An 18,975-nucleotide genomic window follows, 5' to 3' on the forward strand; every position below is an offset into this window, starting at 1 on the left:
CACAATGGCTTCTAAACATAATGAACAAGGAGTTTCCTCTATGTCAGACATGTTTAACAGACTATTAATGAGACCAGCAAGCTTGGAAAAAACTCTTTAATTAATGTGAAAAAGCAGATTATAAAAAACGGTACTGTGCCTTTAAGGGAAAAAAACAAACACAAAAACTGCAAAACAGTGAAAAAAGCAGTTAACTTTATGAAATGTTTACAGTGTGTATAACAGACTAAAATAGCATTGCACCCACTTGCAAATGGAAGATTAACCCCTCAGGCTCAAAAACGAAGCAAAAAAATGGTAAAACCGTTATAACAGTCACAAGCAAACTGCCACAGCTATACTGTGGCTCCTACCTTCCCATAAAACGACTTTTGTAGGCACAAAAACCCTTTACAGAGGTCCAATATGTCAGGGGACTCCTTCAGGGAAGCTGGATGTCTCAGAATGTAAAAACAACTGCGCAATTAGAGCTTGAAAATAGGCCCCTCCCACCATGCACTCAAACTGAAAGAGCCATAAATAACTACTGCTAGGAGAAATCTAGTCAGCCATGTGGAAAACTAGGCCCCAAATAAAGATTTATCACCCTCAGTAAAAAAACGTTCTTTATATATATGCAAACGTTTTACATACTAAGCCATAATAGAAAGTAATATGAATATTACCCTTTACTGCAAGCATGATGCCAGTCGTTTATTAAATCACTGCAATCAGGCTTACCTTAAATATATCAGGCACTGTCAGCATTTTCTAGTTCTTATCATTCCTCTAGAAAAAAATATACTGAACATACCTCAGGGCAGTTAATTCTGCAGGCCGTTCCCCCAGCTGAAGTTTCCCCATACTCTTCAGTTATGTGTGAGAACAGCAGTGGACCTTAGTTACAACCTGCTAAGATCATCAAAAACCTCAGTCAAAACTCTTCTTCTAATTTCTGCCTGAGGTAAAAAAACAGTACAACGCCGGTACCGTTTAAAAATAACAAACTTTTGATTGAAGATAAACTACACTAATTCACCACATCTCTCTTGATACTTCCCTTGTCGAGAGCTGCAAGAGAATGACTGGAGGTGGCAGTTAGGGGAGGAGCTATATAGACAGCTCTGCTGTGGGTGATCCTCTTGCAGATTCCTGTTGGGAAGGAGAATATCCCACAAGTAATGGATGAATCCGTGGACTGGATACACCTTACAAGAGAAATTTAGAATTTATATTAATATAAAAAAATAAAGACACATATAAACAATATTGATAAAAGGAAGAGCAGAAAACTCATAGTGAAGTAATCCAATGTTTAAAGGAATATGAAACATACTTTTTGTTATACTGTAAAAGTGCACAATATATATCAGCAAGTAAACACTACATTGCAAAAGGTCTGCATACAAAATAAATGCTTCAAAAACTGTCATTTTGTTAGCAAACTGTAAATTGGTTTGCAGTCCATTGGCATAACTGTTTAAAAGCCTTATTTATATTGCTGATGCCCAGTCAACATAAAATCCAAATATGCACATAATTGTTGATTTTCCTGATTTCCAGGAGTAAAGAAAGTACCTTATTTTGTTCATAACCATTGTTCTACGCTGCATCATATCACCATATTCTGCGCCATAAGTCCCAGCTTACAAATTGGATTGCAATAGTCCTATGACATACACACTTCAGTCAGTATTATCTCTATGCTATTTTGCCACAGCAACTTTGCCAAGATCTCTTAGTTGGTGAGTTGGAGATTATGATGTGAATGTGGTGATATGCATGGTGCCCGAACAAACTGATCTAGACATTGTAATAATATGTGTACATTTAAGTACAGCAACTACATACTGCAATTAAATAATTTGCTGTAGTTTGCAAACTGCAAAGAACTGGTTTAGGTGAATGGCAGCATTTTAAAAACATAGGTTACAGAGTTTGCTTTTTGACCTTTCTAGGGATTGTGGGACAAAGTCTGACTGCAAAATGGACTGTTGTTTTAATGATTTGGTTGCAAAGGCAGCCAATATTTTTAACTGGGTTTATGTGCACGTTGGTAATTATGTTGGTACTGTGTCTATGAATAAGGTTTAATATCAGCTCAAGCACTTCAAACAATTCATTTTGTATACCTGTTTTTTTTAGATTGTGACTCTGTATCTTCTTTTTTTTAAATTATTTTTCTTATAATTATTTTTTTTATATATTTTAGTTGTTTCTGTTCAATTGTGTTTTTTTGTTTTTGTTTTTTTTTTCTGTTAAATTATGTAGTTCTTACAATAACACTGTGGTTAGTTTCTGGAACAGACTGTGTATATAAAACATTGTATTGAATATCCTATTTAAAATTAGATTAAATTCCAGATGAACAAAATCAAAATTTATGCTTACCTGATAAATTTCTTTCTTTCTGGATATGGAGAGTCCACAACGTCATTCCAACTACTAGTGGGAATATCACTCCTGGCCAGCAGGATAAGGCAAAGAGCACCACAGTAAAGCTGTTAAGTGTCACTCCCCTACCCATAATCCCCAGTCTATCGAACAAAGGTAAATAGGACAGTCAAAAATTACTGTCCTAATTAAAGGTGGGATCCTGGACTCTCCATATTCAAAAAGAAAGAAATGTATCAGGTAAGCATATATTATGATTTCTTTCCTAAGATATGGAGAGTCCAAAACGATAATTCCAATTACTAGTAGGAACCAATACCCAAGCTAGAGTACACAAAATAAATAGGGAGGGAGAACAAGACAGGCAGACCTAAACAGAAGGCACCACCACTTGAAGAACTTTTCTCCCAAAGGAAGTCTCAGCCGAGGCAAAAGTATCAAGTTTGTAGAATTTGGGAAAAGTATGCAGAGAGGACCAAGTTGCAGCCTTGCAAATCTGTTCCACAGAAGCTTCATTTTTGAAAGCACAAGAAGAGGAGACAGCCCTAGTGGAATGAGCAGTAATTCTCTCAGGAGGCTGATGACCAACAGTCTCGTAAGCAAAACGAATTATACTTCTAAGCCAGAAGGAAAGAGAAGTAGCAGTAGCCTTCTGACCTGTATGCTTTCCTGAGAAACAAGCAAACAGGGCAGAAGACTGGTGAAAATCACCTGTAGGTAGAATTTTAGAGCACGCACAACATCCAAGTTGTGCAACAGACGTTTCTTATGAGAAGAAGGATTAGGACAGAGAGAAGGAAGAACAATTTCCTGATTAATATTTCTATCCGAAACCACTGTAGGAAGAAACCCTAATTTAGTATGAAGAAATGCCTTATCAGTATGAAAAATAAGGTAAGGCGAATAACACTGCAAAGTCGAGAGTTCCGAGACTCCTGAGCAGAAGAAAGAGCAATAAAAAACAAAACCTTCCAAAATAACAATTTAATATTTATGGAATGCTTTGGCTTAAACGGAGCCTGCTGCAAAACTTTAAGAACAAGGTTAAGGCTCCAAGAAGGAGCAACAGGTTTAAACACAGGCCTGATTCTGACCAGGGCCTGACAAAAAGATTGAACATCTGGCACATCCGCTAGACAGTTGTGTAACAAAATAGATAATGCAGAAATCTGATCTTTCAGAGAACTGACTGACAACCCTTTCTCCAGACCTTCCTCTACAAAATTCTAGGAATCCTGACCCTACTCCAAGAGTAGCCCTTGGATTCACACCAAAAAAGGTATTTATGCCATACCTTATGGTAAATTTTTCGAGTAACAGGCCTGCAAGCCTGGATCATGGTCTTGAGATAGAAGGTCCTTCCTCAGAGACAACCTCCAAGGTGGCAGAGATTACATCTTCACTAGGTCTGCATACCAGATCCTGCAAGGCCATGCCAGAGGTATTAAAATTACTGACGCTCTCTCCTTTTTGATACAAGCAATGTCTTGTGGAAGGAGCGCAACAGAGGAAACAGGTATACTAGACTGAAATCCCAAGAAACCACCAGAGCATCTATCAGGGCAGCCTGCAGATCTCTTGACCTTGAACCGTACCTTGGAAGCTTTGCATTCTACTGAGACGCCATCAGATCCAACTCTGGCACCCCCCATTTGAGGGTTAACCTGGAGGACACCTCCGGATGGAGAGCCCATTTCTCGGGATGAAATGTCTGTCTGCTCAGGAAATCCGCTTCCAGTTGTCCACTCCTGGAATGTGGATGGCAGATAGACAACAATTGTGAGCTTCCGCCCACTGAATAATCTGTGCCACCTCCTTCATGGCTAAGGAACTCAGAGTTCCTCCCTGGTGGTTGATGCAAGCCACTGAGGTGATGTTGTGCGACTGGAACCTGAAAAACCGGGCTAAGGACAACTGAGGCCAATCCATCAGAGCATTGTAAATCACTCTCAACTGCAAGATGTTTATGGGGAGAGCAAACTCCTCCTGAGTCCATAGTCCCTGCGCCTTTAATGAGTCCCAGACTGCTCCCCAGCCTAGAAGGCTGGCGTCCATGGTCACAGTCACCCAGGAAGGTTTTCAGAAGTATGTGCCCTGAGACAGATGTTCCTAAGAAAGCTACCTCGGGAGAGAGTCTCTTGTCGACTGGTCTAGATCTATTCTCTGAGAAATATCCGAATGGTCTACGTTCCATTGTCTGAGATTGCATAATTGGAGAACTCTCAAATGGAATCGAGCAAAGGGAATGATGTCCATGGAAGCGACCATCAGAACAATTACCTCCATACATTCAGCCACTGATGGCCGAACAGAAGACTGCATAGGGAGGCAAGAGGAAATAATTTAGAATTTTCTGACCGCCGTCAGAAAAATCTTCATAGATAGGGAATCTATTATGGTCCCTAAGAAAACCATCCTTGTAGCTGGAACAAGGAAACTCTTTCCCAGATTCACTTTCCATTCGTGGGAATGTAGAAAAGACAACAAGATCTCTGTATGAGAGTTTGCTTGTTGAAAAGATGGCGCGTGAACCAATATGTCATCCAGGTAGGGCGCACTGCAATTCCCCGAGACCTGATCACAGCCAAAAGAGCCCCCAGAATCTTTGAGAAAATTCTGAGAGCTGTGGCAAGGCCAAACGGAAGAGCCACAAACTGAAAGTGTTTGTCTAGAAAAGCAAATCTCAGGAACTTGCGATGATCCTTCATGTCTATGGTCGTTATGAACTGACCCTCTTGGACCAAAGGAAGAATGGAACGAATGGTTTCCATTTCGAAGGACGGTACTCTGAGAAACTTGTTGAGACACTTTTTCTAGAATGGGTCGAAAAGTTCCCTCTTTTTTTGGAACCACTAACAGATTTTAATAGAATCCTAGGCCCTGTTCCCTTACTGGAACTGGGACAATCACTCCCAGGGAGGAAAGGTCCTGAACGCAGCTCAAGAAAGCCTTTCTTTTTACCTGGTCTGCAGGTAACCTTGAGAGGTGGAATCTGCCCCTGGGAGGAAAAGTTTTGATTTCTATTTTGTAACCCTGAGATACTATGTCCACAGCCCAAAAGTCTGGGACATCTTATATCCATGCTTGACAAAACAGAAAAAGTCTGCCCCCCAATTAATCCGATCCCGGACCGGGGGCAGACCCTTCATGCTGACTTAGACTCAGCTGCGGTTTTCTTTGATCCCCTTGTTCCAAGACTGATTGGGTTTCCAAGAAGACTTAAACTATTCCTGCTTGGAAGAGGGAGAGGAAGACTTTCCTTTGAAGCTACGAAAGGAACGAAAATTACTTTGACGTACTTTATGTCTGTTCTTCTTGTCTTGTGGTAGAAAAGACCCTTTTCCACCAGTAATATTAGAAATTATTTCTGCAGACAAAGTCCAAACAAGGTCTTACACTTGTAAGGAAGTACCAGAAGCTTGGACTTGGAAGTAACATCCGTTGACCAAGATTTTAGCCCCAATGCCCTGCGGGCTAGGACAGTGAAGCCAGACATCTTGGCTCCCAGTCTAATAACTTGCATGTTAGCATCAGAAATAAAGGAATTGGCTAGTTTGAGATACTTAATCCTATCTTGGATCTCCTCCAACAAAGTTTCTACCAAAATTGATTCAGACAAGGCGTTGCACCAATAAGATGCCACACTTGCCACTGTGGCAATACAAACTGCAGGTTGCCATTGAAGACCTTGATGAGCATTCATCTTCTTCAAATAAACCTCCAGCTTTTTTTCCTTGGGATCCTTAAAGGAGCAGCTATCCTCTATAAGGATTTTAGTTCTCTTAGCCTGAGTAGAAATGGCTCCTTCTACTTTAGGCACCGTGCCCCATGAATCTTTAATGGAGTCAGCAACAGGAAACATCTTCTTAAAGACGGGAGACGGGGAGAAAGGTATCCATGGCTTCTCCCATTCCTGTGAAATAATCTCTGTCACATGGTCTGGAACAGGAAACACTTCCACAGAGGAAGGAACATCATAGTATTTATTAAGTTTACTAGAATTCTTAGGGTTGACAACGACAGAATTATCGGAGTCGTCCAAAGTAGCCAATACCTCCTTTAACAGTAAACAAAGGTGTTCAAGCTTAAATCTGAAGTTTACCTCTTCAGAATCAGCGAAAGGAATTATAATGTCCGAATCTGAGATTTCACCCTCAGAGGCTACCGAAGTATCCTCCTTATCTGAATGTCTAATTTTACTCTTGCGTTTTCCCAGCATAGGAAAATCAGAAAATCTGCAGGCAAATAAACTCCTCCAGGAGACTGAGAAGAACTGCAGGGCACTGTATGTGACTCCATAGAAGCGTTGGACATTTGACGAGAAAGCTGTGGCATAGCCTGAACAGCATCATCCTGAGAGACATTAGGCTCAGAAACAATCTAGACATGAGGTACAAAAATTGCATAGGTAACACAATTTGATTCTCTAAACACAGTAAACATTTGTCCATAGGAACAGACTCCTGCCCCATGACTTTCAAGGATTTAAACAAAAAGACAAGGAAATTAAATATTATTTATAATTGATACTGTCACTTTACATTTTTTGCAGAGCGATTTTTCGCTCAAAATAAACCCCTAACTACGAACCTCTACACCTCAGCATTTGACTGAGGTGCCTACCTGCCCCTCTGGTATAACAATCTTGACAGACAGAAGATTGCACCCTGAGCAAACTAGCCGGTCCAGACCAGCACAGCCAACACCGCTCCGTCCAAGAGCGGAAGGGAGGGTCACATGACCGGCTAAAATTAAACTGTGCAACAGCGCTCGATTCAATGTCGGCTCTAACAGAGAAACTGACACATTCAGTCAGCCGTTCCTCAAAACAGTATACACTGTGATCGCATTAACAAGGAGAGCTGCAACCTTGTATAACAATGCTAATAAACACCCACAGGGAAACTATAGTAAACCACTGAGCCATAAAAATAAAGTTAACCCTAAAGCTTCTACCCACATACTGTACATTAAATATGCCTGCACTCTGCCTGAATCAAATCCTAACTAAGGATTCAGAAAGTCCCAAATATATGATGCAGAAAGTTTTAACTTCTTAAGTGCAAGTCTCCCTAACCTAGAAGACAAAAGCACTTACCTGCAAATCCAGCTGTCCAGCAGGTAGACAGCTCACAAGGCATGAAAGGATACATACTCCTTACAGGGGCCTGTAGAAAAAGAAAGAACAGAGTAACCCACTCTGGCTTTCTATACCATGGGCAACAAACATGTTAGAAAACCAAGCAAGGACTACCTCACAACTTTCTAACTGCTTAAAAGCCACCACTACTCTACTGAAGAGATTGACGTGGACACAGCTAAACCTTAAAACTTTATTGTAGCTCAAATTCTTCTTCAGACACCAAACTTCCCCTCCTCCATTGACAGAGTCAAATAGAATGACTGGAATGACTGGGGATTATGGGTAGGTGAGTGACACTTAACAGCTTTGCTGTGGTACTCTTTGCCTCCTCCTGCTGCCCAGGAGTGATATTCCCACTAGTAATTGGAATGACGTTGTGGACTCTCCATATCTTAGGAAAGAAGTGTGCTTCTAATGTTTGTCATAAATACTACATTACATGCATTTTTCAAGGGATGAAACCAAAACCATTTGTAGTCATATATAACTGAATTAATACTGAAGGGAAGATTTATTGTCCGGACAAAGTTCATAAGTGGTGAACCTGTCAGCCTACTATTACAAACTCACTGCCTGTATTTATCTTTGCCAGAGTGGACACTAGTGCAACACTGCCCCCTGCTCTTGTGCGACATATTTCACAAATCACCCATGTCGAATCAGTCTGAGGTGATTTTAATAGGCAAGCTCTAAGGGAAAGAGTTTATGAAAGACATTTAAACCCATTTGTACTTTGAAACATGTAGAAGTATAATTAGTCACAAATAAATCCGTCAAACAATATAAAACAAAAACAGTATTTTATACAATATATTTATGCCTATACAAAGGTTACTAAATTTGCATAGGGACATTTTACTAATCTAAATAAACTTACTTTAAGATTATCAAGAATATAGCGGCCTCCATGTCCCATTGGTCCAAACACATTTAAAACAGTACGTGCTGTGATCTCACCAGGCTTATACATCTTTACAGGCCCATTCTATAACAGAAATAAAATATAAAAGAATAAGTGAAATAATACATGTTGTTCAGTATCTTATAGACATTAACTATTACCTTGTATATAAACCTCTGCAGATTGCCCCCTTTTCTCAGTTCTTTTGACAGACATGCATTTTAGCCAATCAGTGCTGACTCATAAATAACTCAACGGGAGTGAGCACAATGTTATCTATATGACACACATGAACTAACATCCTCTGACTGTGAAAAACTATCAAACTGCACAGAGATAAGAGGCGGCCTCAAGGGCTTAGAAATAAGCATATGAGCCTACTAGGTTTAGCTTTCAACAAAGAATACCAAGAAAACATAGCAAATTTGATGATAAAAGTAAATTGGGAAGTTGTTTAAATTTGCATGCCCTATCTTAATTATGAAAGTTTAATTTTGACTAGACTGTCCCTTTAACACCTGTCAAGTTTGCTGCGCACTTGTAAAACAGATTAGGGAAGTATATAAACTATTAAATTTAAACCAGACAAATTAGTTTACATTTTGTGGCTTAAAATTAACACCAGACACCAAACTCTGCAAAAATTGAGTATCTTACAATTTGACAGTAGGACATGACATTACGTTTATACAAGTTTAAGAATATCTGGGGCGCGATCCGATATACGGCGTAGTTTTTGGCGCAAGCGAGGGAACCCGCGCCGCCCGTAGTTTCACCTCGCACATCGGGGCATCCAATATACTCCGCCGGCAGTTGCTAAAGTCCCGTAAGTCGGACAAACTAGCGATGTCCAGAAATCAGCGTAAGTACAAATTTCTGGAGTTGCCACTGACTTACGGCACTTTAGAAACTGCCTGCGCCTAAAAAAACTTACTAAAATATAAAATCTCCCGTAACTGTCTAACACGTCTCCCAAAAATAGCCCAACATGTATACCGCGATATCCGCAATCCCCCCTCTCACTCCTAATAAGAAATGTATTAACCCTTAGACCGACAACCCCCCACAACGCAATAAGCCTAATTATTAACCCCTAAACCGCCATAGCCCACACCTCAATAAACCTATCCTAGTACTAACCACTAAACCGCCGCTCCCGGAGCCCACCACCACCTACATTATATGTATTAACCCCTAAACCGCCGCTCCAGGACCCCGCCATCACTAAATAAAGTGTTTAACCCCTAAACTGCCGCTCCCGGCCCCCTGCCGCCACTAAATAAAGTGTTTAACCCCTAAACCTACGCTCCCGGACCCCGCCGCCACCTACCCCCTATTCTGACCCCCCTACACCGCCGCCACCTACATTAAATATATTAACCCCTAATCTGACCCCCCTACACCGCCGCCACCTACATTAAATATATTACCCCCTAAACCTAAGTCTAACACTAACACCACCCTAACTTAATTATTATTTAAATAAATCTAAATAATATTAATATTATTAACTAAATAATTCCTATTTAAAACTAAATACTTACCTGTAAAATAAACCCTAAGATAGTTACAATATAATTAATAATTACATTGTAGCTATTTTAGGATTTATATTTATTTTACATGTAACTTTGTATTTATTTTAACTAGGTACAATAGCTATTAAATAGTTAATAACTATTTAATAGCTACCTAGTTAAAATAATTACAAAATTACCTGTAAAATAAATCCTAACCTAAGTTACAAATACACCTAACACTACACTATCAATAAATTAATTAAATAAATTAACTACAATTATCTAATATAAAATACAATTAAATAAACTAAACTATATTACAAAAACAAACACTAAATTACAAAAAATAAAAAAATATTACAAGAAGTTTAATCTAATTACACCTAATCTAAGCCCCCTAATAAAATAAAAAAAGCCTCCCAAAATAATAAAATTCCCTACCCTAAACTAAATTACAAATAGCCCTTAAAAGGGCCTTTTGCGGGGCATTGCCCCAAAGTAACCAGCTCTTTTAATAGCCCTTAAAAGGGCTTTTTGCGGGGCATTGCCCCAAAGTAATAAGCTCTTTTACCTGTAAAAAAAAAGAAATACAATACCCCCCAACATTACAACCCACCACCTACACACCCCTACTCTAAAACCCACCCGATCCCCCCTTAAATAAACCTAACACTACCCCATTGAAGATCACCCTACCTTGAGCCGTCTTCACCCAGCCGGGCCAAAGTCTTCATCCGATCCAGGCACAAGTGGTCCTCCAGCCGGCCAGAAGTCTTTATCCGATCTGGGCAGAAGAGGTCCTCCATCCGGCAGAAGTCTTCATCCAAGCGGCTTCTTCTATCTTCATCCTTGCGGCGATGAGCGGCTCCATCTTGAAGACCTCCGGCGCGGAACATCCTCCTCGGCCGACGACTACCCTACGAATGTCTGGTCCTTTAAATGACGTCATCCAAGATGGCGTCCCTCGAATTCCGATTGGCTGATAGGATTCTATCAGCCAATAGTAATTAAGGTAGGAAAAATCTGATTGGTTGATTGAATCAGCCAATCGGATTGAAGTTCAATCCGATTGGCTGATTGGATCAGCCAATAGAATGCAACATCAATTCTATTGGCTGATCCAATCAGCCAATCGGATTGAACTTCAATCCAATTGGCTGATTCAATCAACCAATCGGATTTTTCCTACCTTAATTACGATTGGCTGATAGAATCCTATCAGCCAATCGGAATTTGAGGGACGCCATCTTGGATGACGTCATTTAAAGGACCAGCCATTCGTTGGGTAGTCGTCGGCCGAGGAGGATGTTCCGCGCCGGAGGTCTTCAAGATGGAGCCGCTCATCACCGCAAAAATGACAATAGAAGATGCTGCTTGGATGAAGACTTCTGCTGGATGGAGGACCTCTTCTGCCCCGATCGGATGAAGACTTCTGCCAGGCTGGAGGACCACTTGTGCCCGGATCGGATGAAGACTTCGGCCCGGCTGGGTGAAGACGGCTCAAGGTAGGCTAATCTTCAATGGGATAGTGTTAGGTTTATTTAAGGGGGGATCGGGTGGGTTTTAGAGTAGGGGTGTGTGGGTGGTGGGTTGTAATGTTGGGGGGGTATTGTATTTCTTTTTTTTTACAGGTAAAAGAGCTGATTACTTTGGGGCAATGCCCCGCAAAAAGCCCTTTTAAGAGCTGGTAAAAGAGCTGGTTACTTTGGGACAATGCCCCGCAAAAGGCCCTTTTAAGGGCTATTTGTAATTTAGTTTAGGGTAGGGAAATTTTATTATTTTGGGGGGCTTTTTTATTTTATTAGGGGACTTAGATTAGGTGTAATTAGATTAAACTTCTTGTAATATTTTTTTATTTTTTGTAATTTAGTGTTTGTTTGTTTTTGTAATTTAGTTTAGTTTATTTAATTGTATTTTATATTAGATAATTGTAGTTAATTTATTTAATTAATGTATTGATAGTGTAGTGTTAGGTGTATTTGTAACTTAGGTTAGGATTTATTTTACAAGTAATATTTTAATTATTTTAACTAGGTAGCTATTAAATAGTTATTAACTATTTAATAGCTATTGTACCTAGTTAAAATAAATACAAATATACCTGTAAAATAAATATAAATCCTAAAATAGCTACAATGTAATTATTAATTATATTGTAGCTATCTTAGGGTTTATTTTATAGGTAAGTATTTAGTTTAATTAATAATAATAATTAAGTTAAGGGGCGTTAGGGTTAGACTTAGGTTTAGGGGGTAATACATTTAATTTAGGTGGCGGCGGTGTAGGGGGTCAGATTAGAGGGTAATATATTTAATGTAGGTGGCGGCGGTGTAGGGGGGGCAGATTAGAGGGTAATATATTTAATGTAGGTGGCGGCAGTGTAGGGGGGCAGATTAGTAGTTAATATATTTAATGTAGGTGGCGGCAGTGTAGGGGGGTCAGATTAGGGAGTAATATATTTAATGTAGGTGGCGGCGGGGTCCGGGAGCGGCGGTTTAGGGGTTAAACACTTTATTTATGTGCGGCGGGGTCCGGGAGCGGCGGTTTAGGGGTTAATACATATAATGTAGGTGGTGGTGGGCTCCAGGAGCGGCGGTTTAGGGGTTAATACACTTTATTAGGGATTGTGGTTGACATGTAGATAGACATTGCGCATGCGTTAGGTGTTAGGGTTTTTTTAGGAATGCATTTTAGTGAGTTATGGTGCTCCAATACTCAGCGCAAGGCCTGCTAGGGGTGCATTTTATGGCGAGGTGAAAATGGAATAAGATTTCTCCATTTTCGCCACGTAAGGCCTTGCGCTGGATATTGGATACCGACTTACGACGCGGTCACATGTTAGACTATGGGAGTGAGCTTTGCGGGCGACGGGTGAAATACAGGGAGTCCAGAATTATTAGGCAAATGAGTATTTTGACCACATCATCCTCTTTATGCATGTTGTCTTACTCCAAGCTGTATAGGCTCGAAAACCTACTACCAATTAAGCATATTAGGTGATGTGCATCTCTGTAATGAGAAGGGGTGTGGTCTAATGACATCAACACCCTATATCAGGTGTGCATAATTATTAGGCAACTTCCTTTCCTTTGGCAAAATGGATCAAAAGAAGGACTTGACAGGCTCAGAAAAGTCAAAAATAGTGAGATATCTTGCAGAGGGATGCAGCACTCTTAAAATTGCAAAGCTTCTGAAGCGTGATCATCGAACAATCAAGCGTTTCATTCAAAATAGTCAACAGGGTCGCAAGAAGCGTGTGGAAAAACCAAGGCGCAAAATAACTGCCCATGAACTGAGAAAAGTCAAGCGTGCAGCTGCCAAGATGCCACTTGCCACCAGTTTGGCCATATTTCAGAGCTGCAACATCACTGGAGTGCCCAAAAGCACAAGGTGTGCAATACTCAGAGACATGGCCAAGGTAAGAAAGGCTGAAAGACGACCACCACTGAACAAGACACACAAGCTGAAACATCAAGACTGGGCCAAGAAATATCTCAAGACTGATTTTTCTAAGGTTTTATGGACTGATGAAATGAGAGTGAGTCTTGATGGGCCAGATGGATGGGCCCATGGCTGGATTGGTAAAGGGCAGAGAGCTCCAGTCCGACTCAGACGCCAGCAAGGTGGAGGTTGAGTACTGGTTTGGGCTGGTATCATCAAAGATGAGCTTGTGGGGCCTTTTCGGGTTGAGGATGGAGTCAAGCTCAACTCCCAGTCCTACTGCCAGTTTCTGGAAGACACCTTCTTCAAGCAGTGGTACAGGAAGAAGTCTTCATCCTTCAAGAAAAACATGATTTTCATGCAGGACAATGCTCCATCACACGCGTCCAAGTACTCCACAGCGTGGCTGGCAAGAAAGGGTATAAAAGAAGAAAATCTAATGACATGGCCTCCTTGTTCACCTGATCTGAACCCCATTGAGAACATGTGGTCCATCATCAAATGTGAGATTTACAAGGAAGAAAAACAGTACACCTCTCTGAACAGTGTCTGGGAGGCTGTGGTTGCTGCTGCACGCAATGTTGATGGTGAACAGATCAAAACACTGACAGAATCCATGGATGGGAGGCTTTTGAGTGTCCTTGCAAAGAAAGGTGGCTATATTGGTCACTGATTTGTTTTTGTTTTGTTTTTGAATGTCAGAAATGTATATTTGTGAATGTTGAGATGTTATATTGGTTTCACTGGTAAAAATAAATAATTGAAATGGGTATATATTTGTTTTTTGTTAAGTTGCCTAATAATTATGCACAGTAATAGTCACCTGTACACACAGATATCCCCCTAAAATAGCTATAACTAAAAACAAACTAAAAACTACTTCCAAAACTATTCAGCTTTGATATTAATGAGTTTTTTGGGTTCATTGAGAACATGGTTGTTGTTCAATAATAAAATTAATCCTCAAAAATACAACTTGCCTAATAATTCTGCACTCCCTGTATACGGGGATAAGTTGTATACTACGCCGTATATGTGATACCAAACCAGCGCAAAATTTGACGACGCTGCATATCGGATCGGGCCCCTGATGTAGATAATTAAACAAAGCCAATCAAAACTTAAAAGGATGGTTATGTCAAAATTAAACTTCCATGATTCAGATAGGGCATGCAATTTTAAACAACTTTCCAATTTACTTTTAACATCAAATTTGCTTTGTTCTTTTGGTATTCTTTGTTGAAAGCTAAACCTAGGTAGGCTGATATGCTAATGTATAAGCCGCTGAAGGCTCCCTCTTATCTCAGCACATTTTGACAGTTGTGCACAGTTAGACACAGCTAGTTCATGTGTGTCATATAGGTAACATTGTGCTCACTCTTGTTAGCACCGATTGGCTAAAATGCATATCTGTCAAAAGATCTGAAATAAGGAGGCAGTCTGCAGAGGCTTAGATACAAGTTAATCACACAGGCAAAACATGTATTAAAGGGACAGTCTAGGCAAAATTAAAGTTTCATGATTCCAATAGGGCATATACTTTTAAACAACTTTCCAATTTTCTTTTATCATCAAATTTGCTTTGCTCTCTTGGTATTCTTTGTGGAAAGCTAAACCTAGGTAGGCACATATGATAATTTCTAAGACGATTGGCTAAAATGCAAGTCTGTTAAAACCACTGAAATAAGGGGGCAGTCTGCAGAGGCTTAGATACAAGGTAATCACAGAGTTAAAAAGTGTAATAAAGGACCAGTAAACACAGTACATTTGCATAATCAACAAATGCATGATAAAAAAGACAATGCAGTAGAACTGAGTCTGAACTTCAAATGAGAAGTAGATTTTTTCTGACAAAATTTAAAGTTGTCTATTTCCATTCCTCCTGTATCATGTGACAGCCATCAGCCAATTACAAATGCATATACATATATTTTCTGAGAATTCTTGCACATGCTCAGTAGTAATGTCTATTTCCACTCCTCCTGTATCATGTGACAGCCATCAGCCAATTACAAATACATATACGTATATTTTCTGAGAATTCTTGCACATGCTCAGTAGTAACTGGTGAGTCAAATATTGTAAATATATGCAAATTGGAACGTTGTTCAAAAATGCATACTCTATCTGAATCATGAAAGTTTAATTTTGACTTGAGTGTCCCTTTAATATAACAGTGTTTGGTTATGCAGAACTGGGGAATATGTAACAAAGGGATTATCTATCTTTTTAAACAATAAAAAATTTGAAGCAGACTGTCCCTTTAATATTTTTCTAATTAAAAGACAGACACAAACTCTTCAAAATATTGCTTACTCTGCAGAAAGGACAAAAAAGAGCATATTATCTCTTTAGTACACAAACTAGAAAACACCCCCTTTACCTTTGGAAGCTTTCCTCGGTGGAGAAAGACAGGAACCGTGTCTCTGCCAGCATTTGGTGGTATAATGTCAATGAGTTCAATTGTGTCGTCAGCCAAGTAATAATGTAAAATAAGATTTCTTATGTCTCCAAAAGGAGTTGGGCTGTCATCCCACATGCAGTAAAATCTCAAAACTTGTCTGTCATGGTCAAGGAATTGCTTCAGTGTGTCTATGCGCTCGTACGGACGTAAAGGCTGCATATTATCCTCCATCTGAAAGTCAAAAGAAGAAATTATAAGTGTTATTATTTAATTACTAAACAAAATGTATTATAGTTAACATGTTAGAAATAAATAAATAGTTACATACATAGCTATAAAAATGAATATTGACTGCTTGCAGGTGGAATGAGCTTTCAACAGAACAACAAAATATGTTGTCAAATTTAAAGTGCACATCAGTTTTTTTACTCTACACAGAGTTACTCTCTTTCAGATTCTTTATGGCAGACTATATGGAATATGTCTTATATCATTACTTTAATGCATTTAAGGTCTTCTTAAAGGGACAGTTAAGTCAAAATGAAATGTAAATGGATTGGATATATCTTGACATTTTAAACAACTTTCCAATTCACTTCTATGATAAATTTTGATATTTTGTTAAAGAGTAATCAATCCTATGTGAGCTCAGAAGCATGCACATTATTTAGCCATCTGGCAGCAGTGTTTGCAACAATGTATATATAGCAAATAGGGATGTGCTTTTGGATCGCATTTGGATGATCGTTAGTGAGGATCCGAATGCGGGAATCAAGGAGCCGCTCGTTCCCTTCAGATATTTTCGTAGTTAGGCTGATAGCAGCTTAGGAGTGTGCACAATGTCTTGAGCAGTCAACGACAGCTGTGTTTGCAACTATGTATAACATAACAAAAGCCTGTGTGCAGTGCAGTGAGTGCCACAGAGTATGGGTTTTATAGAGATTAGGACAGGATGTGCAAGGAGCTTCGTTATAAGTTCTGTAGGCTTTTGCATGATAATACAACTCCTTTTGTCTAAAATGTATGTGTGTGTGTGTGTATATATATATATAAATATATATATATATATATATATATATATATATGTTGCCGCAGTGTGTATATATGATTGTGTATATGTAGCTGTAGTGTGTATATATGATAGTGTATATGTAGCTGTAGTATGTATATATGATTGTGTATATATGTAGATGTAGTGTGTATATATGATTGTGTATATATGTTGCTGTAGTGTATATATATGATTGTGTATATGTAGCTGTAGTTTGTATATATATGATTGTGTATATGTAGCTTTAGTGTGTATATACTGTATATGATTGTGTATATGTAGCTGTAGTGTGTATATATGATTGTGTATATGTAGCGGTAGTGTGTATATATGATTGTATATATGTAGCTGTAGTGTGTATATATGGTTGTGTATATGTAGCTGTAGTGTGTGTATATGATTGTGTATATGAAGCTATAGTGTGCATATATGATTGTGTATATGTAGCTGTTGATGTGTATATATGATTGGGTATATATGTAGATGTAGTGTGTATATATGATTGTGTATATATGTAGATGTAGTGTGTATATATGATTGTGTATATGTAGCTGTAGTGTGTATATATGATTGTGTATATGTAGCTGTAGTGTGTATATATGATTGTGTATATGTTGCTGTAGTGTGTATATATGATTGTGTATATGTAGATGTAGTGTGTATATATGATTGTATATATGTAGCTGTAGTATGTATATATGATTGTGTATACAGTATGTAGCTGTAGTGTGTATATATGATTGTGTATATATTTAGATGTAGTGTGTATATATGATTGTGTATATGTAGATGTAGTGTTTATATATGATTGTGTATATGTAGATGTAGTGTGTATATATGATTGTGTATATGTAGATGTAGTGTGTATATATGAGTGTGTATATATTTAGATGTAGTGTGTATATATGATTTTATGGCAAGACAGGAGGCTTCATATTTTATGCATTATCTTTACTGACTTCCAAAACAGCAGCAAAGAACAAATAACATAGAAGAAAAAACAACCAATCAGCAACAAGCAGATAATATAATCACACAGCAACAGTAAATATCTTCCTCTTTTCTTTGCTGCCTTCCAGTCAGCAGGTAATGTTTTTCTCTTCCACATGTCTTTAATTAAATAATGTAATAATAAATATGTATTTTGTATGTAATACCAATATTTATTTGAGTATAATTATATATTCTACCTTAGAAATAGGATTTACCTTATTTTCTATAATTATTTTAGCCTTAGATAATTTTTATCTTTTTATCCCTAATGTTTTTTCTTTAATATGTTTTCTTTATTTAACGTATGTTTTGTTATATTTAATAAGGTAATTTCTTTTAATTTCTTTAACAATGTATTGCAAGCATTTTAAAAGACAAACTTTTAGCTGAATAATTGGTGATTCAGTGCGTGTGACGGTAGCTGTCATTCCTTGAACGCTACCGCCGCACGTAGAGCTTGGGGACTCTGTTCCTGTAGCCAAATCTTTACCTCTCATATTTTTTCTGGTAGTTCGTTTTCCCGCCATCGTCAGCAGGCCTTACCTCAAACTTAACAATAAATTTCTCCTGCTGACGATTGCAGTCAGCCTCTCAGGCCTAGTTAGGTCTCTCCCTTGCAGACGCGCATCAGGCTGTGATATTGAAGCAGCATGATGTGTGCGCTGCGTTAGTTAGTTCAAAGAATTAAAGTGAGAGTAACAAAGTAAAGAATTGACTGAAATAAAGTGCAAAATAAAATATTAAGGTTTATCATAGAACTATTTTTTATTTATATATAAACAATTTAATTGTAAAATAACCTATTTTAGGTATCCCCTTATTGTAATACAATAAATAAGGCACTATTATTAATATGAAGGCATATCTACATAGCCTTATTTGATTAAATATTTTTATCATGCTTTCTAAAATATTTTTTCATTATTAATTCTGTTTCTGCAATTGCAGGTTTCATTATGGAATCCTCAGATAAATCCTCTTTTACCAAAGAGGATGTTTTGGATCTAATTAATCTCACAGTACAACAGGCCTTAGCGCAGAGGGATAAACCCTTCACTTCTGCCCCCCCCCCTGAAATTCCCGCTAAACTCAAATCTCCAGATGTGAATTCCTCCCTTTCCTCTGATTCAGAGGAAGAGTGCCCTCAAG

The 18,975-nt window shown here is 38.6% G+C and overlaps 1 protein-coding gene across 1 annotated transcript in view; it reads right to left on the reverse strand.

Moving 5' to 3' along the window:
* Positions 1 to 18,975, reverse strand: part of EFHC2 (EF-hand domain containing 2) — a 206,272-nt gene that overhangs the window by 124,953 nt on the left and 62,344 nt on the right. Inside the window, exons 5-6 of the mRNA XM_053704631.1 lie at positions 15,762 to 16,013; positions 8,394 to 8,501 (exon numbers count right to left, since the gene is read on the reverse strand). Coding sequence (XP_053560606.1) covers positions 8,394 to 8,501; positions 15,762 to 16,013 — 360 coding nt within the window. The remainder of the gene's footprint in view (positions 1 to 8,393; positions 8,502 to 15,761; positions 16,014 to 18,975) is intronic.

The sequence above is a fragment of the Bombina bombina genome, chromosome 3, assembly GCF_027579735.1.
Source record: "Bombina bombina isolate aBomBom1 chromosome 3, aBomBom1.pri, whole genome shotgun sequence".
NCBI lineage: Eukaryota > Metazoa > Chordata > Amphibia > Anura > Bombinatoridae > Bombina > Bombina bombina.